At 38.3% G+C, this 26,663-nt stretch overlaps 1 protein-coding gene across 1 annotated transcript; it reads right to left on the bottom strand.

Moving 5' to 3' along the window:
• Positions 1 to 738: 738 nt before the first annotated feature.
• abraxas2 (abraxas 2, BRISC complex subunit) lies at positions 739 to 24,928 on the bottom strand. Its single transcript, XM_052027854.1, has 9 exons — positions 24,815 to 24,928; positions 23,862 to 23,952; positions 19,581 to 19,617; positions 16,166 to 16,232; positions 14,791 to 14,981; positions 14,154 to 14,273; positions 11,452 to 11,536; positions 10,733 to 10,847; positions 739 to 4,646 (listed from the first exon to the last, which is right to left on the bottom strand). The coding sequence occupies exons 1-9, from the start codon at positions 24,884 to 24,886 to the stop codon at positions 4,198 to 4,200; spliced, it is 1,227 nt and encodes a 408-aa protein (XP_051883814.1). The 5' UTR covers positions 24,887 to 24,928; the 3' UTR covers positions 739 to 4,197.
• Between the last annotated feature and the right edge of the window lie 1,735 nt (positions 24,929 to 26,663).

The raw sequence follows: 26,663 nt of genomic DNA, 5'->3' as shown, positions 1-26,663 counted from the left end.
ATACCTCAAACCAAACATTCTCAATGTGCTATCCAGCTGAATGCATAGTCCAGCAAAAAAAATAGGGAGCCCTGTCCAACCATTGCCATATTTTTGGCAGTTTACATTTACAAAGCACCTTTGTATTTAGTGACATTTTCAATTCATCAAAAGACTTTTCCTGTCAAGCATTAAATACAAGCAATAGAAAGAGGAACAAAATTCATGCATAACCTTCATTATAATGGAAGCATAGTAGAAAAATGTGAATGTTTATAAAAAGTACTGAGTGCATGAAGTTTAGTTCAGATCTGTTTACTCTTATTAATCAGACTTGTAGATTAAAGCTGGAAATTTTGGGATTGAAGAAAATCTGAATTTCTTCAAATCACTAAAAAAAATTATATTGAGAAAACTTAGATGGCCACTTGATAGTAGATACAAGCAAAACTGAGGAGTTTATATAGCAAAATTCTGGAAATAGGTGGTTTCTCTCTGAAAAAGTGCCACCTGAACAATTAACTGTTTCTTTCTCCATATTCACTGCATCACCTGTGTATTTTATTTTTATTCCAGCCGAAGCATTTTGCTTTACAGAAAATATTGTTTCATGACTGCAATCATTTGAATAGATGGAGTGACACTGCAGCAGTTGAACTCCAGTTGTTTTCACATGACCATCTCAAATCCAGTGACAACTCAGAATTCAACACAATGCAAGGGAGAAGACAGAGATAAAACTGAAACGAAGAACAAGATGGTAATGTATCAGTATTTCACACTTTTTTTTATTTTCAATAGTTTATTTCCAAGGACAGGGAAGATAATATCTATTAAGATGCTTCCTTTGCCACTCATTTTACAGACTTTCCATACAATATTTTGGATATATGCATACAAAATAACTGCATATTCATACTTTCTACATTTCCACTTAGCACTAACTTGCCAACTCCAAATACTTAATTGACAGTGCAATGCTAATGTTTGTTCACTGTAACTTTCTAATCTGCCAGTGAATACTTTATATTTCATTATCAATCTAATCTAAGCACATTCTACTAAATACCACCACTGGTATTCAAAACTAAGTAGAGTAGGTCATCAATAACCTCCTCTCTCTAGTGATGTAGTCACTAGGATAATAGTGCCATCACTGTCATCAACGATCTTGTAATTTTGTACCACAGGCTAGGTCAATAATTAATGGAATTCTTTTAAACAGATATTAAATGGTACAGCAAGTATACAGTTTTTATTCACCCCCCCCCCCCATGGAAACAATGGATACATGTTGTTTGAGCATAAAGCTAGTAATTTTCAAAGCAGTAAGGAGTTCAAATTTCAGAGAAAGATTTGGTCAAGAAGAATCATTCTCTCTTGCTCTGTCAGAAATCATCTGTGCAATGTCATTGAAAAAAAATAAACCTTGGGAAGCCAGGCTTAAAAAGTGGTTAGGCAATGGCATGTAAATCCTGTAAATTAGACGATAAACTTGAAACCAAAAATGTCACTGGGTATCATTCATACTGCAATCCAATCCATGTACCCCATAAGGCAATATTGCAAATATAGCCCAAATATTCCATACAAGTTTTGAAAAACCACTGACACTGCATGTGGTCAAATAAAAAGCAGTTATGTTTATTTTAAGAAAACCTATCAATAATAATGCAGAAACAAAAATGTGTTGCATGATTGCAACAATGATTACAGTTAGCAAAGAATTGTTTTTCCTCTGTAGCTTACTTAGGACTAGATTAGACTGTGTTAGTCATTACATTTTTGTTACTGTCTACACAGGTTTGGCTTTCCAAACTCCAATGAGTTAAACAGGTTTGCAGACTATGTAGTTGTTAAATGCTGAAAAATAGTTGGTACAGTCACAAATACATTAACAAATTTAAGGCCAGAGGATATGGTCTAATGAGAGCAATTATAGAAGTTTAATTTTAGCTAAGTCCTGTATGAGTCCTGCTATAAAATTCTGGAACTGAAAACTAAAATTGACAGAAATTAATGTTATAATTCTGAATTTTGGTGCTTGAAAGGTTGAGGAATTATAGTGCTGCTGGAAGTGTTTGTGCACAATGACAGCATTACACTATTCCATGTCTGGAGATTAAATCACAATAGCTCTCAGATCTCTAACAGGGAACATTAACTTCAGAATATTCCAAAAATGCATCATTGTACCACTTCCATTGCTACTAACCATTGGCTTTATATAGCCATGATTATTATGCAGAATCCATATTTAATAGTGGAAGAAATTTATATAGGATAAATTGGATAATGCAATTTACCCCTTATTCTGATATGAAATATTTCAGTACCACTGATCTCAATGCATTTTTCAGACTACATTAATTTTACGATTGATTTTGAAGTTTGACACTACATTAATTTTCTTCCAGTTTGTTACTGCTGATAATTTTACTTTTAACAGCTACAATTTTAATTTTGATTGTTAATAGACCTATAATTGCCCAATTTCAAATAATGTATCTGTCAAGTTCTTCTATAAATAGTATTTGTAAATGGTAATTAACATTTCAATTTTAAAACTACAGATAGTAAATTTAACTAATTTGTGCAAACTTCCATAATAATTTGATGGCAAGAACAGTATTCACACACTCGTTAAATCTAAACATTGTCTCTGATTATACAAAATTCTTTCAAGAGCCAGACAAATAATAGAATACTAGCTTTTCTCTTATAAAACTGAATTGTTCAGTTGTTAAGCACATCAAACCAAATTTGTTACCGTAAAATTGCAGGATATTTGGTGTAATTTCAAAAATAGTTAGATTAAACAAAAAGTTGGGACAAAGTGCTTTTCCTTCACCAAACACACTTTTAAAAGTATTGAATTGTAGGTAAAAGCTGATCAAAAAGCTGTCGTTGTGGATGCCTTCAAACTGCAAATCTGCTTGGGGAGTCATTAATTTTACTTTTAAACTGATAGGATGCATTACATTCATTTTACATAAAAACACACACACACAGAATTCCTGAGTACAGGATAGAGTACATCAACTAACGTAAAAGCTCCCTGTGAATAGCAAATTTAGCACAAAAACAAGTTGTACACAAATACTTTGTCTCAGTTTGTACAAAAGATTGTCACCCAAACATTTGACAACTAACCCAAAGTAAATAAATTTACTAAATTTAATGAGATTTTTAAATTTTAGTCCCATTTTGGGAATAGTCAAAAGACATTAAATTTAAATTATTAATTCCTGCAATTTTCTCCTCCAAGAACTGTTTATGTTAACCCCAATATTATTCCTTTAATTCTGATTGACCCCATGAGCAATCTTGATGGCTTTTTTCTTTTTCACTTACTGAACCTTTTCCTCAGATCCATTAAAAAATCCTAGGCTAAAATTTGGCAAACAGAATTGAAAAAAAATTATAGCACCCAAGAAGGAATATAGCAATAATTCTAGTAAACAGGAGCAGTGAGCAGATTATTTTTTTTTATAGATATATATACAAATTTTGCTATACTACCAGTCAGGCACATAATTGAAGAAATCAAAGCTGTTTTGGATTACATACTGGCAAATTACATCTCCATTTTTTTTAAAAAAAGGACTGAATGTTAGGTGCAGTGATACATTACACTACAAAATTTCAAATCCTCCAAATATCACAGATAATCTCACAACGTGCAATCTAAAGCAATTATATAATCAATCTCTGTTCCAATTAGGTTACAAAGATTTGAACAAGCACTAATTTGGCTCCTAATGGGGTTTTGAATTTTGAAGGCCGCTGACAATGTTCCCTTTTGTGAACCTGCAAAAGAAAAAGGCAAAAAACAAAATAGTGCAAGTAGTATGGTATTGTCAAATTAAAACAAACTCTTCATTAGATACAGACCCAGCAGCAATTGGTTTAAGTCTGTGATACCACTTTAAAAAAAATTCTGGTGCTACCATTGTGTCTATAGTTGGTATTGTGCCTTTGGAAGCAATTTTTGGCTGTAACATGTGAACCTTTCTAAAGAGTACAGAAAAATCCTACATCCCATTTATCTGAAATCAGACTTTGCACAAGGCAATGAACATTCAAGTAGGATATTAAAGTTTTCTGCACACAGAAGCCTTCCTGTTACACATTGATTCAATTGCTTGGCCTGAAAACTATCTTTTCTCACATCCTTCAAAATTAATGTGCATCACAAATTAGTGCCACAAGAGTCTGTTATATTTGTGATGTTTGATTTGCATCTTCATCTGGATGCGAATTCGGACACATTTCACCCAATGCAGTGTATTCACTGTCAGATGTTTCTGAAGGTTCGTGCAAGCTTTCATAATTGTCCTCTTCTTTATTAACAATATCTCCATGTGCTTTTTGTGACTGGGGACTCCCCATTCGGTTTCCATAGTAGTTTGGAGCACTTGTGCTTGCTGAAGCTTTGCCAGCAGATCCCACACCCTGTAACCGAGGCACATGAACACTACTCATCACCTGCAAATTGCCCCTAGCAGTGATATCAGATAGATCAGAATTAGGCAACAGAGTATTAGTAGGGTCCAAACTTTCTTGCATATGTACTTCCATTACTTGTCCAGGACTGATCCTCAGATTAGGCACATGCACCGAATTTTCTTCAGCTAATCCTCTATTCAGTGCAGCTTCTTGAAGCTCTAAATAGAATTTAAAAAATGATTAAAAAAAGTACATTACATTTCCTTCATAGAGGCAAAATAAAACTGCACAGAAACAGGCCCAAAAGCCCTCCAAGTCCCTGCTGACCATCCAGCGCCCATTTACATTAACCCAATTTTTGTTTGTAGTGATCAACCCACCTTCACACCACGGGCAACTTACAGTAGCCAATTCATCTACATCCTGATGTGGGAGGAAACCGGTGCACCCAGGAAAGCCCTGGCAGCCAGAGAACATGCACACTCCACATGGACAGCGCTGGTGATCAGGATTGAACCTGGGTGACTGGAGCTGAGAGTCTGCAATTCTATTAGCTATGCCACTGCACCACCCAATCACAACAATAAATATCATGGTTGCCTAGAAACCACCTAGTGATTGCGTCTAAGTAATTTGATGATGGCCCAAATTATACTGGCATTTTGTCGCCAGTTCTGAAGAGAGCTGCCAGTGAGGTGTCTCTGGTGGATCAGCATGTTCAGGATTTCTGCAGCAGCAAAGTATGGAACTTATCGGGGGTGGGGGATGGTGGTCAGATGCCACTTGTCGATCCCTCCACTCTGTGTAGCAGCTTCAGCAGCAAGGTCTGAATATACAAGGAGATGCACTGTCATGGGAATAGCACAGTGGGATGGTGGAGGGGCCTACTTGAGGCATTGACTGTCCAGATTCAGGCCAATGTAGCCAGCAGTAGGCACTGTATATGCTGCATGTGGAATAACCTGAAGTGGGTTTGTACATTACCTTGTGATTAAAAATGTATAAGCAAAGCACTGCAAAAGACTTCAAATCAAGATGTTTTAAAAAGTGACCTGATACCACTGCTATTTCAGGCAACATTTTAAAATCCAGATATGTTTTGCACCAAGTTCTGAAATGTTTAAAAAAAAATTATTTTCAATCTTCCTGGGACATTTTACAAATGTGAACATGTGAATATTGCAGTAATAAAAAAATCAATAATATTTTTTATTACTGTGGCACTAACACAAACTATAAAAATGAAACTTCACAGCAGAGATTTGGAACGACGATCTGAAGGTAAGTTTAAATGCTACTATAACAGTTAGAAAAAAATTAATTCAGTTAATGAATTCTAAAGTGAAAAGCTAGTATTAGTAGTGGTGACACGTAAAACTATCTGACTGCCAAAAGCCCATCTGATTCTTCAATGCACATCACCCCTGACCAAGCCCTGATCTAGCTGTAAGATTTAGGTGACCCATGTTACGACAGCTTGGATAATGGAAGTTTTCTCTTATGAAATTTATGTGAAGGACACCTAAATAAACATTTTTTTCAACCAGCATTTCTTGATGCATGCACAGATGATGCGGCTTCACGTTACAGAAAATCGCAATACAGACAGTTTTCTAGGAACCCCCTCCCACATAATGTGGGAGTTGCCTGTAGTGAGAAACCAACATCAGAAAAAGAGATGATATGACAACCTCTCCAACCCACCTGTCACAGATGCATTTATCTGGACTTGGATTCAAAAGAGATAAACCACCTCAAACCAGGGCATCCATGAAGTACTATGGGCAATTTACAGCAGCAGTGTAACATTTTATGGGTCTTTAGCCTGGCATATCCCACATTCAAACATCACCATTATATCAGGAGACCAACCCCAGCTCAAAGTGTAGAAAGCACATCAAGAGCAGAACCAGACATACCCAAAACTGAAGTGTTAACTTGCTAAAACTCCAGCACCAGCAAAAGCAATATGCTATAAACAAAACTGAGCTATCCCACAATCAACAGATTTGATCAAAGTTACACAGACCTACCACACCCTGTTGCATTTGGTGTTGGACAATTAAACTTAACTGGGAAAAGATGTGCCATGAATATATTAATTCACAATGAAAGTAAAGCCCAATATGCACGTGCAAACAAATTTATAACTCTTCAGCCATAAATGCTAAATGAATGATCCATCTTGGATACTCCCCAGGGCTCCCACTATTATAGCAGCCAGTCTTTAGCCAATTCACTCCATGATATCATGAAACAGAGGAACCTACTGTATCGAGAAAAGGCCATAGGTGCCAACAGTAGTTCTGCTACATTGGACATGGGCTTCAGAACCAATGAGGCAATAGGCAAGCCAATCAAATACAGCTAGAACTATAGCAAGAACCACACAAAAGATAATTGCATAGGTAGTTTCCTGCAAACAAAAAGCAGGACAAACCCAATGAGGCCAATTAGAACTCCAATTTACTCTCAAAGTAACAGAAGGTGTCAGCAATATCAAGTGCACTTGCCAATTATCTACACACTTATGCGTTCCGCCAACATGGACCAAAACAAATAATGAGATCTTGGGAGACTTGAGGATACATCTTTGACGGAGGGCATATGACTAAGTGCGATATCAAGGAGCTCTCGCCAAAGTGAGTGATTGGGAATCAAAAGGGTAATTGACGACCGTTGAAATGTGCCCAAAGCAAGGTGGTTAAGGTCTTGAGGTCAGTCATCTCTGGCACCTCCTCATCCAAGTTCTTCATTACTGCCCTTAAACAAAACAGCCATGATTGAATGGCGAAGCAGACTCGATGGGCTGAACGGCCAAATTCTGCTCCTGTATCTTATGGTCTTATCTTCATCACAAGGTTGAAAGTTGGGATGTTCACTGATGATTGCAGTGTTCAGTTCAATTTACAGCTTCTCAAAAGAAAACAATCTATGCCCCTTGGAGAGGTTAACTCCTTCCACTTGATTTTCAACTCATTACTGTAGTCAAATTCCCCACCAATATCCTAGGGGACAGAACTAACCAGAAACTCAACTGCTCAGCCATACAAACACCAAGGCAAAAAGATCAGCTGAGAGGATGGATATTCTGGGGCAAGTGACCACTTCCTGGACACCATCTAAGAGATACAAATCTGAGCTGTGCTAGAATACTCATTATTTGATCAAATGTGCGAGTACAACAGAGCTTGACACCATCCAGCATAAAATTTAACTGTCAACCCATCCATCAGATTAAATGTTGAATTCCTCCACCAGTAGCTGCAGAGTGCCACAACAGCAAAATGCACTGCAGTATTTGCACTGTACTGCTGCCACAAAACAACAGCAAAGAAGGAATGGCAGGGTGAGGGAACCATGGGTGACAAGAGAGGTGAAACAACTAGTTAGGAAGAAGGCAGCAGCATACGTAAGGTTTAAGAAGCAAGGAACAGATAGGTCTCTTGAGAAATATAGGGTAGCAAGGAAGGAATTTAAGAAGGGGCTGAGGACAGCAAGAAGGAGACATGAAAAGGCTTTGGCGAGTAGGGTAAAGGAAAATCCCAAGGCTATTTTCAGTCATGTGAAGAGCAGAAGGATGACGAGAGTGAAGGTAGGACCGATTAGAGACGAAGGTGGGAAGATGTGCCTGGAAGCTGTGGAAGTGGGTGAGGTCCTCAATGAATACTTCTCTTCAGCATTCACCAAGGAGAGGGGCCTTGATGACGCTGAGGACAGTGTTGGCAAGGTTAGTGTTCTAGAGCATGTTGATATCAAGAGAGGATGTGTGGGAGCTGTTAGAAAATATTAGGACAGATGTCCCCGGGGCCTGACGGAATATTCCCCAGGCTGCTCCACGAGGCGAGGGAGGAGAATGCTGAATTGTTGGCTAGGATCTTTCAGTCCTCGTTGTCCACGGGAATGGTACCAGTGGATTGGAGGGTGGCAAATGTTGTCCCCTTATTCACAAAAGGAAGTAGGGATAGTCCAGGGAATTATAGACCAGTGAGCCTTATGTCTGTGGTGGGCAAGCTGTTGCAAGATTCTTAGAGATAGGATCTATGGGTATTTAGAGAATCATGGTCTGATCAGGGACAGCCACCATGGCTTTGTGAAGGGCAGATCATGTCACACAAGCCTGATAGGGTTCTTTGAGGTGGTGACCAGGAAGATTGATGAGGGTAGTGCAGTAGATGTGGTCAACATGGATTTTGGTAAGGCATTTGACAAGGTTCCACATGGTAGGCTTCTTCAGAATGTCAGAGGGCATGGGATCCAGGGAGGCTTGGCTGTGTGGATTCAGAATTGGCTTGCCTGTAGAAAGCAGAGGGTTGTGGTGGAGGGAGTGCATTCAGATTGGAGGGCTGTGACTAGCGGTGTCCCACAAGGATCGGTTCTGGGACCTCTACTTTTCGTGATTTTTATTAATGACCTGGATGAGGGGGTAGAAGGGTGGGTTGGCAAGTTTGCAGACGACACAAAGGTTGGTGCTGTTGTGGATAGTATGGAGAATTGTCGAAGATTGCAGAGGGACATTGATAGGATGCAGAGCTGGGCTGAGAAGTGGCAGATGGAGTTCAATCCGGAGAAGTGTGAGGTGGTACACTTTGGAAGGACAAACTCCAAGGCAGAGTACAAAGTTAATGGCAGGATTCTGGGTAGTGGGGAGGAGCAGAGGGATCTGGGGTCCATATCCACAGATCCTTGAAAGTTGCCTCACAGGTGGATACGGTAGTTAAGAAAGCTTATGGGGTGTTAGCTTTCATAAGTTGAGGGATTGAGTTTAAGAGCCGTGAGGTAATGGTGCAGCTCTACAAAGCTCTGGTTAGACCACACTTGGAGTACTGTGTCCAGTTCTGGTCGCCTCATTATAGGAAGGATGTGGAAGATTTGGAAAGGGTGCAGAGGAGATTTACCAGGATGCTGCCTGGTTTAAAGAGTATGCATTATGAGGAGAGACTAAGGGAGCTAGGGCTTTACTCTTTGGAGAGGAGGAGGATGAGGGGAGACATGGTAGAGGTGTACAAAATATTAAGAGGAATAGAGAGTGGACAGCCAGCGCCTCTTTCCCAGGGCACCAATGCTCAATACAAGAGGGCATGGCTTTAAAGTAATGGGTGGGAAGTTCAAGGGAGATATCAGAGTAAGGTTTTTTACCCAGAGAGTGGTTGGTGCATGGAATGCGCTGCCTGGGGCGGTGGTGGAGGCAGGTACATTGGTCAAATTCAAGAGATTGCTAGATAAGCATATGGAGGAATTTAAAATAGAGGGATATGTGTGGGGGTGGGGGGGGAGGGTTTATATAGTTTTTAGGAGAGGTTTAAAGGTCGGCACAACATTGTGGGCCGAAGGGCCTGTATTGTGCTCGCATCAGTGATGATAAACCTGATTCTGAGTATCTCGCCAACACTTTTGACAGCACCTCTCAAACCCTAGGCCAGGTCAGAAAAGGGTAATATGGGAACAAAATTGTCACACACAATTTCCCTTCTGAATTACATAATATCCTGACTGGGAAATGTATTGCCATTCATTCACAATTTCTAGGATTTTGAGCTAATAGATTTGTGGGAACAATTCACCTCACAGATTCCAACAGTTCATGACAATGGACCACTCATGACCTTTAAAAGCAGGCAGTAATTGCTGAACTTGCTAGTGACACTTGCCTCCCTGAATGAATTAGTCTATTTTAGAGGGAACAACTGATGTACTGGGGTGCCCTTGGTTTAAAAAAAATTAAAAGAGCACTTTGTAGCCTTATGAAAGCAAGCAGTGACATTCCACAATTAGAAGCATTAGTTTGCCTTATCATGAGACCCAGAGGAATAACTGATACTGCACTACTGGGTCGTAAGTTTTTTGCATTAATTTTTATAATTGTGTGCTTGGAAATTTTGGGCAAAAGGTAGGCAGTTTGATTTGAGGTTTAGTTCTGAATTTGGAAACTAATTGTCTTAAGCAGAGGGATGATACCAAACTTGTCAGGTCCTACAAGTTTAATCAAAAGTATCCTGATTTACTTTGCTATCTATCCACAACAGAAAGTATGAGCATACAAATTACAAATAAATCAGATTCAATTTTCCCTTTAAATAGAAAATCCTTTTACCCAAACCTTTAATCTCAAGGGTAAAGAGATTGAAATTTGAAAAACTGTAGATGCATTTGTTGCGATCTATTCAATGCAGCATCTTGCTGGCAATGCAAGAGTTCATATTTATTTGTTCAAGTAATCATCACTTGAAATCCTCTTAGCATTGCTTTCATTAATGGACATTTATCCCAATAGTGTACAATTTTACACTTGACAATCACTTACTCTTCTCCTCTTCAATCTCTCTTTTCCTGCGTGTTATTTGCTTCTTCAGTTTATCCACTTCTAGAAGATAACTTTCAACTGTTTGCTCACTCTTTTCCACCTCTCCACATACTGTCTACAGAAATGTTAAAAGGTTATCTTCAAATTATTGTCTTTAATGCAGAGTTATATTTAAATTAACGTAAAGCACCTTTAACTCATAAGCCATTCTGCAGTACAGCTATGTATTCAATTAAAAAGCAAGTGAGAACACATACAAGAGAATTCCAAATGTAAAGCCATTTAGCTGAAGCATCAATGGGAAGGTGCGGATGCACAAGAGGCCAGCATTACATTAAAAGTGGGGGAAAGAGGGCAAGGCAGCAGAGGGTGTGGAAACAGAAGAATGAGGAGAATTTTAAATTTGAAGCTGGGAGACAAATGTAGGCCAGCAACATGGGTTAAAGAGGAAATTAGTATCAATGTGTTATTACAGAGCTTTAGATGACTTCCAGTCTAAGGAGGGTGGAAGACAGGGACGTGAGAGTAGGCCATTTGTTCTAAAGCAGTTATCACCTTTGGATTTCAGAAGTGCGAGCAAGAACATAATAAGTACTTGTATAGAGATCTTCTTAAAATAACATGCACATCTTCACACTTCATCACAAGACTAAACATGTATTAACAAAGCATATGAAGGCCTATTTCTAATTCAGTTAATTCTCTTGAGAGTAACTTACTTGCAGTTTTTCTTGTAGTGCATTGTACACCTGATAAATAGCCCTGATATCTTTAATCACTCCATCTTTGTCAAAGAACTCAGCTCTGAGTATAGAAAATATAAAAATAGATTAACTGAAGCTTGAAACTGTATATACAATGTTTAAAAGCTACATACCACTCTAATAGATACTGTAAATTAAGATGTGCTCTCATTATTGACGATTAAGAATTTAACTCTAATGAGATACTGGTTAGAAAATAAATGATCAGCAAATTACATTCTGTAGAGGTTACATTTAAATTATAGATAGAACTATTATACCAACCAATTAAACCTCCATGTTCTGTACTTAAGATCTAATAGTTTATTTTATATTGGCTTCAGTGAAATACTGATAAACCACTTTGTTTTTAAATGCAAATGCTGTTAGATTGTTGAATAAAACCAGATTCAAAAGCAGCCAAGACGATGTAGTCACGTCCAAGATTTTTTTTTAATATATAGAAATAATTCCTTGAAATTTACTGTAAACTCATAAAATAAGTCAGTTTAGTTACTTAAACAATATCAAATTGGATCAAAACAATTGCAACCACCAAGCTTATAACATCACCCTCATTCCTTATTTAGAGATGGTTTCAAATACACACACACTTTCAAATTTGTCTAGCACAATTACAGTTGAACAGCCCATTTGAGCTGTAGGATGTGAGAGAAAGAAGACAGGAGTTTTGCAATTCATTTGAACCATCAGACCCTGATCAGATGTCCAGCATGGGCAAGCAATGGATAGGCAGAGGGAAATACAACTACTTTTCTCCTCCTTTTAAGTGGAACATGAAAATTGCTACAGTATATGCTGATTAGTGACCAGAATGAATCAGCAAATGCAAGACAGGACTATATTCAAAACCTTCCTGATGTGTCTCAACAGGTCACGAGAAATAACTGTTAATCTCTTCAACGTCGCACCTTCATGCTCATAATTGCTGATGCAGTAAAAGTGACCTGTAGTCTGTCATAAACAAACATAATTTAATCTACAGGATATGCAGTAAAGCTGTGGCTTGTCTCATTAATCCATCTGAACCTCCCTCTAAGATCAACATCACCACAGAAGCCAGGTTTTAGCTACTTCAATTCACTGCATGTGATATCAAAAAATGGCTGAGAGCACTAGATATAGCAAAAGCTACGAGATCAATGTAATGCTGAAAATATGCACCACAAAACCAGCTATGCCTCTAGCTAAGCTGTTCCATAGTATAATACAAGCATGTGCCTGATTATGGGAAACTATTCACAAAAAGCAGAATAACCAATTCTGGCTAATTATCATTCAATTGGTCTCCTTAAGTAATGGGCAATTTCAGTAGAGCTATCAAGTGGCAGTTAATCACCAACATCCCATCTAGTTTTACCAGGATCACTCAGCTTCAGATCTCATCATATCCTTGTTGCACACGTAGACTAAAGAGCAGAGTTCCAGAGGTGAAGTGGGAATGCTGGGCTTGACACCAAGGAAGCATTTTACCAAAAGTGGCATCAAGGAGCCCTGGTAAAACTGACATTGTTGCAGGAGTTATTCAGGGCAGTGTACGAGGCCCAATGATTTTCAACTGTTTCATAATGATCTTCCTTCCATCGCAAGGTTAGAAGTGGAGACCTTCGCTGATGATTGTACGAGGTTTAATTCGATTTGCAACTCAACATATGAAGCTGAAAAATGGCAAGTAACATTTGTGCTACACAAGTGCCAGGTAACAACCCCCTACCCTTGGTATGTAATGGCATTACTGTTGCCAATCATCAACATTCTAAGAGACACCACTGATCAGAAATTCAACTCATCCAGCCACAGAAATACTATGGTTGCAAGACCAGGTCAAATCCAGATACCCTGAGTAACTCGCCTCCTGATAACCCAAAATCTTTCCAAGAAACAAGAGTAGTAGAATAATCTCTACATGTATGCTTGAGCACAGCTCCAACCATATTCAAGAAGCACAAACTATCTAGGCCAAAGCAGCCTACTTGAGTGACACCCCATCTACCATTCTAAATATACATTCCCTCCACTACTAGGCACCACAGCTGCAATGTATACCATCTACAAAATGCACTACAGCTACTTCCTAGGGTAACCTGACAGCACCTTGAAAACCTTTCATGTCCACCATCACTTGCACATTCTCCTTCAAGTGAAAGCCATCTTAATTTTTAAATGCACTACTGTTCCTTCATTACTGGGTCAAAATACTGGAATTCCTTACCAAATAACAATGGTAGTATCTGCACCAGAAACAGGACTGCTACAGTTCAAGGTGGCAGCTCATGACCATCTTAGGGATGAGCAATAAATTCCTGCCTGGGCAAATGATGCCCAATTTCAAATATGAAATTTGAAAAAAAGTCTCTCTGAAACTATTTTTCCATAAGTGCTGCCCAATCCACTTTGGTTTTAATTTCCAAGCACTACACTATTTATCTTTTACTGAAGAAAACCACGTCATTTATGGCCTTTAGGTTATATAGGTGTTAAGAGCGTGAAAATCAGAGTCATGAAATCAGTTCCAGTCATAGTCATAATTTCTCATGACAAAATGTTTATCATTATGGAGCAGAGAAATCCAAATGCAAGGACATTATGGCACATTCTCACCATCTATCATTAACATATTATTTACTGGAATATTTTGAAAGTTGTTTAATACTTACCCATGTTCTGTTACCACCTTGTCATAATTCCAAGATGTGTTTGGCACTGAGGAACTCTTGTACTCTTGCTGACTAGTGTTCCCCAAATTGGGGATTGTGAGTGAAACTCTCTGATCATACCTTCACAGGAAAAATAGAGTATTTCAAAGACTTAAAATAACAAATTACCAGCGTAAAACATAGGCTTATTTGAGTATTCTAATCAATTAATAAAAATATAAAGTTTCTCATGAGTATAAACTGAATAAAAGTCCTCCCCAGCTTACGTACACCTGATTTATGTACAGCTCATTTGTGAACGAGCGTTTGGGAGACCAGCCAAATGTCCGACTTGCAAACTACTTGGGTTACGAAAAGTTTACAGGAACAGAACTATGCCACAACCTGGGGACAACCTATACTGCAATTCTGATTAATGCGAATACATTCATTGAACAGAACTGGGATCTGTTATATACAGCATACATATATCCAAAATAATTTCAACATGCTTGGGGGAGATGTGGTAAAAGACAATAAAGAGAGAAGAAAATTACCTTTAAAGTGTAAACAATTTATCTGTTAACTATGAAGAAAGGATATTTGTTTTGAGAAATAATTCAATGAATCTTAGACTAAGCAAGCTGAAATGACTTACCGGCGACTGGGTCTAAACAGCACATATTCCAAAGCATGCGTTGAGTTGTTTGCTGTGGAGATGAAACTAAATAGAAGGAAGACTAGATCAGGCACTCCAAGGATGTGTGTCAGCTGCTTATGGATAATATGTTCTCTGTAGGACATCTGCTGCAGTGTATTTCTTCTAAATCTGTACCAGCCAATAACATTCTACAAAGGAAGCAAGCAATTAGGACTTGTGAGTACAAAACCTGTTTAATCCAAATACAGTGCAATATCTTATTTTCAGAAAGATATCTTTATTTGTCACATGTATATCAAAACACACAGTGAAATACATCTTTTGCATAGTGTGTTCTGGGGGCAGCCCACAAGTGTCGCCACACTTCCAGTGCCAACATAATGCCCACAACTTCTAACCCGTACATCTTTGGAATGTGGGAGGAAACCAGAGCACCTGGAGGAAACCCACACAGACATGGGGAGAATGTACAAACTCCTTACAAACAGCAGCCGGAATTGAACCCGGGTTGCTGGCACCGTAATATCATTATGCTAACCACTACACTACCGTGCCTGCCATATTTGAAAGGAAAAGACATGGATGAAGGTTAGAGAAGAAGGGAATTCTGAACAAGAAGCTAACAGTTATTTTCTTTAAAATCTATCTATTGTTGTTCTCTCCGAATCAAATATATGCAATTTTCTTTTTACAACATGCCTGAGGAAAGTCTGGAAACTATACAGATAGTTGGGTTTCATTACATTCCAACACAAAGCATCTACAATACAAATAAAAATCATGGAAGCAAACAGCAGTAAAAAAAACACTAATGAAATGTTATCCTTTACCTCACAGTAGGGAAGAAAGTTATGTTTCTGTTACATCCAGCCATCAACTCATCTGGAGAAATGGATTTACTGCGAGGCACCAAGCCTCATGAAAGATATCTTGTACCATAGGTTCCCCAAAACACCAGGCCTCTACGTAAACTAGTTATGTAAACTTGGCTTGTCTTCCTTAGAGTTTAGAAGGTCAAGGAGTGAATGGAGGTGTTCCAAATTATGAAAAGAATAGAATAGATCTTATTTTCTCTGGCAGGAAAACTTGTGAACAACCTCAAGTTAGATCCATGCAGGTTACATGCGAAATCTGGAAGCACTTGTTCCACATAAAGGATAATGGGGTAACTTAATTATCTTCACAAAAAAACTGTGGATGTTGGGCACATTTTCTCCAATTGGGGCAATGACATGCATCAAAAGTAAGTAAACTGAGTATGGAAAATTCATGACCTAACAGAATATTGCAAGTAGTTCAACGAGCTAAATGGCCTTTCCCTATGTTACAACATTTAAAGGAAGAAAATGCAAGTTTACAAGTCAACACTTACTTTTCTCCTTCCTTTGAGAATTCTATCCAGACTCTCTTCATCAACTCTTCCTGCATAGTCGTAAAAACTGAAAGTGACAAATTCAAGATATTAATGCCACATTTGGCGAAGTATTTCAATATCAGCAAATTTCCAAGGACACCAATAAAATAAGCTGCTTAGGAAAATACTTTACGAAAGAGGTACTCTATTATGCTCACATGGTATGGTATGGAGACTGTACACACAAGTGGCTTATTGGGAAACTACAACTGACATCAATACACATCAAGGCAGGTAGTTCCCTGGTACATTAACACAAACCATTTACCATGTCTACTGGAGTCTATTAAAAGAAATGCTTAAATCTATTTTGGGATTTCAATGAATTTTCTTTGCACTTCTTTAATCTGCTATATTTACTGATTTATGCACCTCTTTACCAGAATGTCATCACATTGCTGTAGTGAAGCTATTTGGAGATAGTGGCTTTGCACCATTTCTGAACTGGAAGATAAAATGAAAGAAGTTGTAGTGGCATTTTAACTGCTAGCCTCATTCCTCATTTAGTAGCTACACCTTGCAGGCTGACGATAACCAATTTTACTGCTTCAAAACCACTTTCAATTCAAATGACATTCAATGCTCAGTCGAGCATCCCCCTCCAAGCTTAGAGTCAGAACTTTTAGAAATTCAAGACTGACTCCATCCTCTTTAGTCTGCATCAGAAACTCAGTGCACTGGGTCAAACCAATCCCATACCTGAATCCAACTTGCACTCTTTGCATAAGCAGAGTTGTACACTTTATTATCCAAGCCATAACCAATATTTCTTATTTCGCCACTTTTTATATCAATCATCTCCACTGCATCACTCATGGTTCTGTCACTACCAGATTCTGTTATACAATACATTTTACCCCCCCGTCCCCGACTCAGAGGTTCATGCTATATAAATTTCAACTTGTCCAAAACTCTACTTCATATAGCCCAACTTATGTAAAATTCAACCTAATCAAAATATAAATATGTACATTCATATGCAACCACTAACATAAGAAAACATCCCAGGGATTCACAGGTTGAATCCAGATAAGTGAAGATACAGGGAGAGACCCTGGTATTGCACAGGATGTGAAAGAAAAGTTTTTTTTGGTGGAGGGAGTTCAAATAAAACTGAAAGCTCTGCCATGTAAAGTAGAACAGAGGGAGTGGAATTCCAACAGGTTAAAACTGAAAGAACAGAAGGTTGTCAGCAGGGAGCAATAAGGCAGGACTAGAGTATGACTACTTTGAAACCCATGCATCAATATGGAAACAATTGGTATTGGCATAAGAAAGAGTAGAAGACAATAGAATTTTATGCTTGTTTGGATAAATTGGACAGTGGAGGGAGCATACAGAAGGATTGGTCCCGGTAAGTACTCAAGGATAATATAACCAGCAGCTAATGTGGAGATCCTAATGGCTTTAGTCTTTTCAATGCTGAAATGCAGCACATTCCAGTTCACCACTAATGAGGTTAAACAGGTAGCTCAATAATACTGATAGTCATGAAATCTGGTTTGAGGGTGGGGAATAGAAAGGGGAGAGCAATGCAACAAACAGAGTTATGCATATAAAATATCACTCTATGCTGAGAGAACAAAGAGTGAGATGTTGCACCACTTGAGAAGGTAAAACAAATCTCAATTTAACACAAGCTCAGGATTTGCCCTATATTGGAGCTTATTGTAAATAACACAAGAGGAAAGCCTTGCAAGTGATATAGCCCAAGAACAAATGGAAAGGAAACCATGAGGTCATAACATTTATGTAATTTATGCTCAAGGGGCATCCCAAAGAGACTCAAAGCAGAAAAAGCAGGCTGACACTTAACATTCCAGGATAAGGTGTTCAGAAAGGTAGGGAAGGGGGAAAAAAAAGGTACTGATTAAGAAAGGTATTATAGTGCTGAAGAAGGGGTCAGGAACAGAATCTGTTAGAGTGAAGCAGAAATGAAGGATAACATCACACTAATAGAGGTATTCTACTGGCCACCAAGCAGTAAAAGCTGAAAATAGGGGTGGAGATTGCAGAAATGTTTATCATAATTTCCCACTTCTCCCTAGATACACAAGACTATGCCAGAGGGCCAGAAAATGGCAAACTTTTCACTCTTTAACAAAAAGCAAGGCAAAGCCATCCCAAGTACCTACAGGGAGGAATTTTTGAAATTCATTTAGGAGAATTTACTTGATCAGAGGAAGGAAGCACTGCTAGATCAGTAATGGAAAATGGCAAAAGATCAATCTAAAGTTGAGTTTTTAAATTAGAGTACTAAGTTCAAAGGAGCAAAAGCAGGATTAAGTTCAATCAAAGACTGGCATATAAAACTGCAGTAGGACTTAGAGATATTTCAAGCGCAGGCTGGGTACATAACCTAGAAAAGATTGGGGAACTAAAGTCAGGCCTCCCGAGTTACAAAAGGAGGTAGAGGAAATGATGAAACAAAAAGTGAACAATTAAATTGAGAACCATGCTCAATATTGTAACCCAAGAAGAAAGGAGAAAAAAAAGACAGATGAAGAACATTGAGAGTATGGCAGTTAACATAAGAGAGCTCAAAAGTATTCTACAGGTGTATAAAGAGCAAGCAGGTAGCAAGATGAGAGATGGGGCCAATTAGGGACCAAAACAACTTGTCAAGAGGGAAAAAGCATGGTTGGAATATTTATCTAGTATTTTAGATTAGTCTTTACAGAGAGGATGCCTCTAAAGTCTCAGTAGAAGTCAAGGCAGTAGAGATAATAGGCAAGGCAAAAACTGACAAAGCAGATACTAGAAAGGCTAGTTAACCTTTAAAGTAAATAAGTCATCTGGTCCAAATGGGATGAGCCTTAGGCTGTGAAGTAAAACTAGGGGTGGAGATTGTAGAAATGTTTATAATTTTCCAATTCTCCCTGTATGCAAAGAATTATGTCAGAGGGCCAGAACATAGAAAATGTTTCACTCTTAAAAAAGGAATGCAAGGACATCCCAAGTACCTACAGGCCAGCGAGTTTAACCTCGACAGAGGGGAAGCATTGAGAAACAAAAAAAAAGAGAATGAAGTTATAGGCACTTGAAGAAACTTAAGTTCTTAAAGGAGAGCCACAGATTAGTGAAAAACTAAACTGTTGTTGCACTAGCTGGATTTTTTTTTTAAATTGATGATAGTAACAAGTTTGATAAAGGGAATGCAGAACCCACATAGATAAAGTTTCATTTAAAAAGACTGGAATGCAAAATTGAGGCCCATGGAATAAAAGAATTAGTATGAGCAGAGATGAATAACTGGTTTAAGGATTCATCTACCAGTTTGGAATGACCAGCAAATTTGACACTTAAACCAAAAATACTCACAATTTCTACCATTCATAAATTATTCTTTCAAGAATTTGCAAAACAGGCTTACCTAAAGAGTTGATAACCAGGCTCATGGTTATGGATTTCTATAATAAAACCAAAATAAACACACATTTCACTAATGAAATTTTTAAAGCTGTGTGCAGAATAACATTTTTTAATCATCTTTAAAATAACCTAATAAATCATACAGCAGACTGAGGATCACCACCACTAGAAACAAGCAGCAGACACTACACCTAGGGTTACTATCCATAAGATTTGTAACTTTGACATTTTCCACCTCACAGAAACCAAACAGCAATACTGAAACTGGAGAGCAGCAAATAATTTGGCAACTGTATTTTTCTGTTTCCCATCTTTGAATTAAGATTAACTTTAAAAAGTACATTAGACAAGCCAGAATTTTGCTGAAATTAAAAATTTTAGAAAAATTGCTGCAAAATAATAAGCACTATTGTTAATTCTGCACTTATACTTCAGGAAGTAGCTCTGCAATTTCAGTAGAAATGTCTGCTATCCCATTCATATTAACATTCCATAAACAGAATGGTTTATGTATTTATTTTTGAGTCATTAAGATCTGCATGCTATTTTAAAAGGTGCAGTTCATGGATTATTTTTAATCATCACGGTACATTTCAGATGGATCACACTGCAGGATCAGTTACTTCCTTGGCAAGGGAAAGGGGGAAAATCAGACATGTACTGCTATAAAAACAAATGTTAATCTAATAAACAGTGACAAGTTAAAAAAAATCCCAGATTTAGCAAACATCTAAATTTAGAATAACAAAAAATTCTAGAGGAACCCAGAAGGTCAGGCAGCGTCTATGAAGAGAAATGCCAAGACCCTTCATCAGGATGGGAAAGAAAGAAGGTAGAAGCCAGAATAAAAGGGTGGGGGGGTGGGTGGGAAGCACAAGCTGGTTGGTGATAGATGAATCCAAGTTTACAATCCATCTATATTTAGAATGTTATTTGGTTGTACTTTAGCTTATCACACAAATTTCTTTGGATTTACCCATCACTCCTATATTGGCAAACCCACATTGGTTCCAGGAAAAGCTTAAAACACATTAAACAAAAAATCCCTCCATTCTCTTGCTCATCCCTATTCCAATCACCTCTCATCATATATTCATATGCACTCCTCCAATTCTGGCTTTGACAATCAAAACTTCTCCTTAAACACTCATTAAGGTCTATCTTTTGCACCAAGATTTTGGAAGTCTGTTTTCGTTTCTTAAGATGAAGAGCCAAAACATGGCCCATGATGCTCCTATGACAGATTTTAAGATGTTTTACAATATTAAACAGCTACATAAAGTAGAAATGCAATCAAAATTTTCTGAATATTAGATCTATTCCCATAGCAAAACAATGAAAAACAAACTGGATATTATGAATATTTGGATCAAATTCTTATTATCAATGTCATGCAGTTAATTGGATTCCTGCAATTAACCAGTGTACTGACAATACACTCTTTCAATTTACTTTATAAATTTTTATTAAAGTTATGTGTAAACACATTATCTTACCAAAGGATCTTTGGATGTGGTTACCAAATCTTGTGTTTATAATTATGTTTTTTTAAACTGCTAAACAGGATTATTCCAAAAGACCCAAAAATAAAATACTACAGATGCTGTAAATCTGAAATTTAAACAGAGAATGGTGCAAACACTCAGTAGGTCAGACAACATGTGGAAAAACTGTTAACATTTTAAACAGATGACCCTCCAACAGCAGTGGGAAAAGTTAAATATGAAGGAAGTTTTAAGATGTAGAGAGGTGACAGTGAGAGGGAGACAAGTTGCAGAGAGCAAAAGGAAAAGTGCATGACAGAGTGGAGACCAGGGGTTCATCTTCCAACTTACCAACAAGTTCAACATTTCAGATAAATAGCCGATTAACCAAAGGGCATTTTTCTGTGCTATACGTTTCTGTGACCCTCATTTAATTGGCACCATAACCTGGGTCACATGACTGCTTCTGGTCTTCACCATCACATCCACCTACCACCTTGTACTCCTCCCCCTCCCTTTTTATTCTGGCTTCTGCCCTCTTCCTTTCCAGTCCTGATGAAAGATCTCGACCCAAAATGTTGACTGTTTATTTCCCTTCACAGATGCTGCCTGACCTACTGAGTTCCTCCAGCATTTTGTGTGTGCTGTGTACTTATCACAGACCCATTCTTTTGTTTCCTCCAACTTAGAAGACATTTCTAACTTTTCCCAATTGTCTTGAAAGGTCACTGACCTGAAACATTAGCTGTATTTTCTCACTACAGATGCTGCCTGACCTGCTGAACATTTCCAGCATTCTCTGTTTGTTTGTTCAGGTTTCTAACACCTGCAATGTTTTGCTTTCATTTCAAGATAGGGTTAGGTCAATTGGGACTGACGACAGTATGAATTTCTTCACGCAGAGCATGAACTCTGCAATTCACTACTCCAGTGGTCAATGCTCAATGAGTTCATTCATGGCCGAAATTGATGATTTTTGGAACCTGGAACATGGGGCATTCTGGTAGAGGTAGTGAGGTACAAAAACAGCTACCAACTCTTCAAATGATAGAACAGACCTGAGTGGCTACATTATTGCTTCTATTTCTTATATTATCAATGTGTCTTCACAGTTTTATATCTGCACCTCTACAATTCTGGTATATTAATAATAATACATACACCTTTTATTTAATTCATTTCTTGGTGATGCTGGTAAATGCAGGAAATGCCAGCATTTATCAACCATCCCTAATTGCCCTCAATGTGATGGTGGTGGTCCACTTCCTTTGGGGCGCACATATACCGAATTGAATATCTGCGTCTTTTGTGAGTTCAACTGTCCCATCGTATCATTTGTAACTTACAATACATAATTGTGTTTTTTTTAAAAGGGTCGCAGTGCCTGCTAAACATTATTTCTTAATACATTACTTGCACCTCATGCAACAAGGTATAGCTTTTTCTGCAGATTTTACAGGAAAACTACTTTGTTAATTCGCAAATTTACAAATTCACTCCTCTACATAACGTACATAGGAGGGGTGAATCACTGACGGTTATTATTGGATTTTCAAATCAAGCTATGAATGTTGGTAAATCCCAAAATTATAGTCACTTTATGGTGTAATGACATCAATTGCTGATGAGACACTGCACTGCAAACTTTGGTCTAACACTTTCCTTTAAATCAATGACTGAAAATAATAAATGTGGAAAGTATTTAAAGACTACTAGAATAACTTTCCGATAAACATGCTTCTTATTTCTTATTTGTTAACAATCAAATAAATTCTGGACTGGTCAGGTTAAGAATGGAGGGAAGAACAACTCAACTTTTCTCTACCACCTCATCAGCAACATCCCAAAAATCACATCAAGGCCTGGAAAACCTGGTCAGAGTATGCACAGCACAAATTCCATTTTGCTTTTCATACTTTTTGTAGTAAAATACAAATTAAGATCTTATTTTCAAATATAGATTAATGAAGATCAAACCCCAATAAAATAAAACTTCAGGTTGATCGCTCTATTTTGGAGACAAGAAATCTCCCTAATCGTAACATTAATCCTAATTTCAAAAGAATCAAAGGGAAAAATACATTTGTGTACAGCATGATGTTTTACACTCATGCAAAGAAAACAATCTTTGTTTTTGTACCATATCACCTTAATTATACGACCAGTATTTAGCAAATAGTAAGTAAAATACAACATTTCTGAAATAATGTATTGATAAGATATTATACATACCACTTACCGTAAAAGAAAAATCATTAGAGAGATTCAACTTTAAAATGAACACCTTACAGCAGAAGTCACTTTCTAGGAAGGGATCCTATTTCCCACTATGATAACTCATTATATCCTTGGTATTCTCCTACACTTATTGGATGAATTCAGGTAACTGTTTTACAGGAACAAATACTGTAAAATGCTGCTGCCATGTAATCATATAGATGTATAAATAATGTAACTTGAGCATTAGTTATACATCTGGTACATTTTGTATATGCATCAACTTGTCACAGTGATGTTTAAAGACATCTGTTTCATTGCACTTAACCTGATATTTTGAACCATCCATCCTCACCTTCAATTTTTATAAAACTATGCAATGTATTATTATGGGAAAAAATTTCAACATTGCATTAGAACTTGTTCAGAATCTGAAAATAACTGTATTCTTTAATTAAAAGAAGCCTGGTAATTGTGCCTAATGACTTTTGTAAAATTAACATCACTGATATTAAATTCAGAGCAAAGAAATGCAGGTTCTTATTTTCAGTGTGAATCTGATCTTATTTCAAAAGGCTTACCTATAACTTGCAGCAGCTCCGTGTTGCTGATATGTGAATCACTAATACTGAAAGTCTCAAGTTGTTTTACATCACCCAAAAGAAATCCTTCCTGTAGAAAAAAAGTTAAAATAATTGGAAAGAAAAACAGATGCAAAACATGTAACATCAATTTGATGTGCAGATGAAATAAGAATAAAATTAATTTGCACTGCAAGCAAATACAAGAAAACCACTCCACTGATGGAGCAGTGAATCCATTGCAAATTCAGTGAACTCAATTTTCTTCCACAATACCACAGTCCTAGGTTTGTTTTTGTCGACATTTGACGGAAAAAAATGCAATGTCAAAGCACACCAATATATACAAAGATAATCCTGTCGACAGTTTATCTATTAAGAAACTAACCCCAACTGGTGCTTTAAGGAGTCATGAGCTAGAATTACTACAGCAAAATAAACATAAAAGTTCTCTAAAGCTCCAACAGCATGCATCCACTAGTCACACTGGATCTCCACCGAAAATGTTATCTAAAACCTTGGCTAAAAAAAGATATCAAGACTTCAATGGCGCAGATAAGTTTTACAGAGAATAAGACCCTGCAGAAAGTGGCGCATCCAGAGAAACGGCTTCATCCCACCTGGGCTGCAGAGCAGTGACTCCCCGACCGGATTCACGCCTGCAGCCCGGTAACCCACTCCCGTGGCGACCTCTCGCCAAAGCAAGTGAAGCGGCCGGCAGCCGGCCGACCTGGACCTGCCCCTGTCGCCGACGCGGAGCGCTTCGATCCCGGCTCCTTGTTGTCGAGCAAACCGGAGCCTCCCGCGGGGGGGATCCAGGCCCGGAATCCGGGCGACAGGAGCCAAAGGCTCGGCCTCCTCGCAGACCCAAACACCCAGGGGCCACAAGGGTCCGGCACCTCAGAGCGCCGCTCTCGGCAGACCCGCTCGGTCACCACATCACCGGTACCTACGTGGTCCGACGGGCTGTTGGCGTGATGGTACACTAGAGAACTGAAAGTATAGCCCGAGACGGAGGCGGCCATCTTTTTTCCAGCCTTCCCACCCCCGCGTTACGGGCACTTCCGTTTCGGACCGAGAGAGCTACCAGCGCTCAACTTCCGCCCCGCAGCTCCACCACTTCCGCCCCCTCAGCTCCACCACTTCCGCCCCTACAAGGAAACGGGAACCAAACACATCTGTAGCATAAGGTGGACTCTTGACCTCACAATCTACCTCGTCACCTTATTGTCTGCCTGCACTGCACTTTCTCTGTAACTGGGTCACTGTATTGTGTATTCTGTTATTGTTTTTCCCTTTGTACTACCTGGATGTACTGATGTGATGAAATGATCCCCATGGATGGCAGGCAAAACAAAGTTTTTCACTGTATCTCTGTAGCTGTGTCACTGTATTGTGTATTCTGTTATCGTTTTTCCCTTTGTACTGCCTGGATGTACTGATGTGATGAAATGATCCCCATGGATGGTAGGCAAAACAAAGTTTTTCACTGTACCTCGGCACATGTGACAATAATAAACCAATTACCAAACCCTGGAAGAACTCAGCAGGTCTAGCAGCAAAAGGTGTCGATCAATGTCTCTGCCCTACAAGGAGACTTCTGTTTTAGGTACAGCCAAACTTCTGCCCCAAACCGTCAAGTCACTTTATGTTGTGTCTCATTTTGTGGGGTATTTTTGGAATTTATCATTGATCCTTGGGAAAGCAATTTAACTTGATCTCCAATTACTTTTGTTTTTTGAATACATCTACATTTAACAGAAAAAGTGGTGTTTTGGAAGCACGGCTGTTAAAAAAATCCCTTTTCAGGAGTACATTGATGTTTTCACAGAAGGATGTCCAATCCATAATTTCCAATGTAAACTCTTCAACTGTTCTTTAAATAGTGCTCTAAATATTATCCAAGCTTATTAGAAATGGGCGTTGCTGCTGTCCTTTTCCCCAGTCATGGACCTGAGTTCAAATAAAAGCAATGGGGTTGAAAATTTTTAGTCAAAGTGAATGATTCTAGACATTGGTTATCCAACAATCTGACCCCAAATGGTCTTCCCTGTTGGTATGTAATTAATGTTAGGTTCTATTTTCCCACTGCTGTGCTTAAAAGAAGAATAGGGATATTTTTTTTTAAAAAAAGCCTAGACCTCCTATTTCATTCAGTGGTTGGGAGGTATGTACTGTATGGGTTAAAGATCAAATCTGACCCGGCGAAGGACTGCAGCTGAGATTTGGTTGGTTGGAAAATGTGAGCCCCCTTACAATTATTATGGGTCTTTTTTTAGATATGATGTCCGTTTTTAACACTTTCCAATTCTGATAGCAAATTCTCTTTGAACTCGCATGATGCTTTTGAGTTTAATGCCTACCATTAGCTAAACCATTTGCAGTGTCCTGAAAAGCTGATGGGGATAAAGGTCTTTAGAATATATTATTGCCTCTCTTAAGATGTTCCAATATACCATATCAAAGCAATTGTACAATGCAGAAACTGCACCTGGAGCACTGTGTATAATTTGGATCTTCTTACCTAAAACATAGACTGTAGTTTCTGCAGAGGGAGTGCAGCAAAGGTTCAACAGACTCCACGTCTGTTCTATAAGGGGAGACTGATTCAGCTGGACCTCCATTTGGTAGAGGTTAGAAGAATGAGAGGGGAACTCATTGAAACATTCAAAACTCTTTAGAGGGTACAGTAGGTTAGAAATTGGGTTTGGATCGCAGCCCCAAGATAAGGGGTAGGCTGCTTAGCATTAAGATGATATTAAAAAAAAGTTCTTTTCGTAGATGGTGGAGGATCTTTTAAAT

Source organism: Pristis pectinata, chromosome 12 (assembly GCF_009764475.1).
Source record: "Pristis pectinata isolate sPriPec2 chromosome 12, sPriPec2.1.pri, whole genome shotgun sequence".
In the NCBI taxonomy this organism is placed as follows: Eukaryota; Metazoa; Chordata; class Chondrichthyes; order Rhinopristiformes; family Pristidae; genus Pristis; species Pristis pectinata.
Note: the sequence above shows the minus strand (reverse complement) of the source record. Positions and strands in the feature narration are given on the sequence as shown.

Coding starts and splice junctions, on each gene's coding strand:
- abraxas2 (XM_052027854.1), bottom strand. CDS start 24,886: ATGGCCGCCTCCGTCTCGGGCTATACTTTCAGTTCTCTAGTGTACCAT. Junction 16,233..19,580: donor CCTGGTTATCAACTCTTTAG/GTAAGCCTGTTT, acceptor TGTCACTTTCAG/TTTTTACGACTATGCAGGAA. Junction 14,274..14,790: donor CTGTTTAGACCCAGTCGCCG/GTAAGTCATTTC, acceptor TTTCCTGTGAAG/GTATGATCAGAGAGTTTCAC.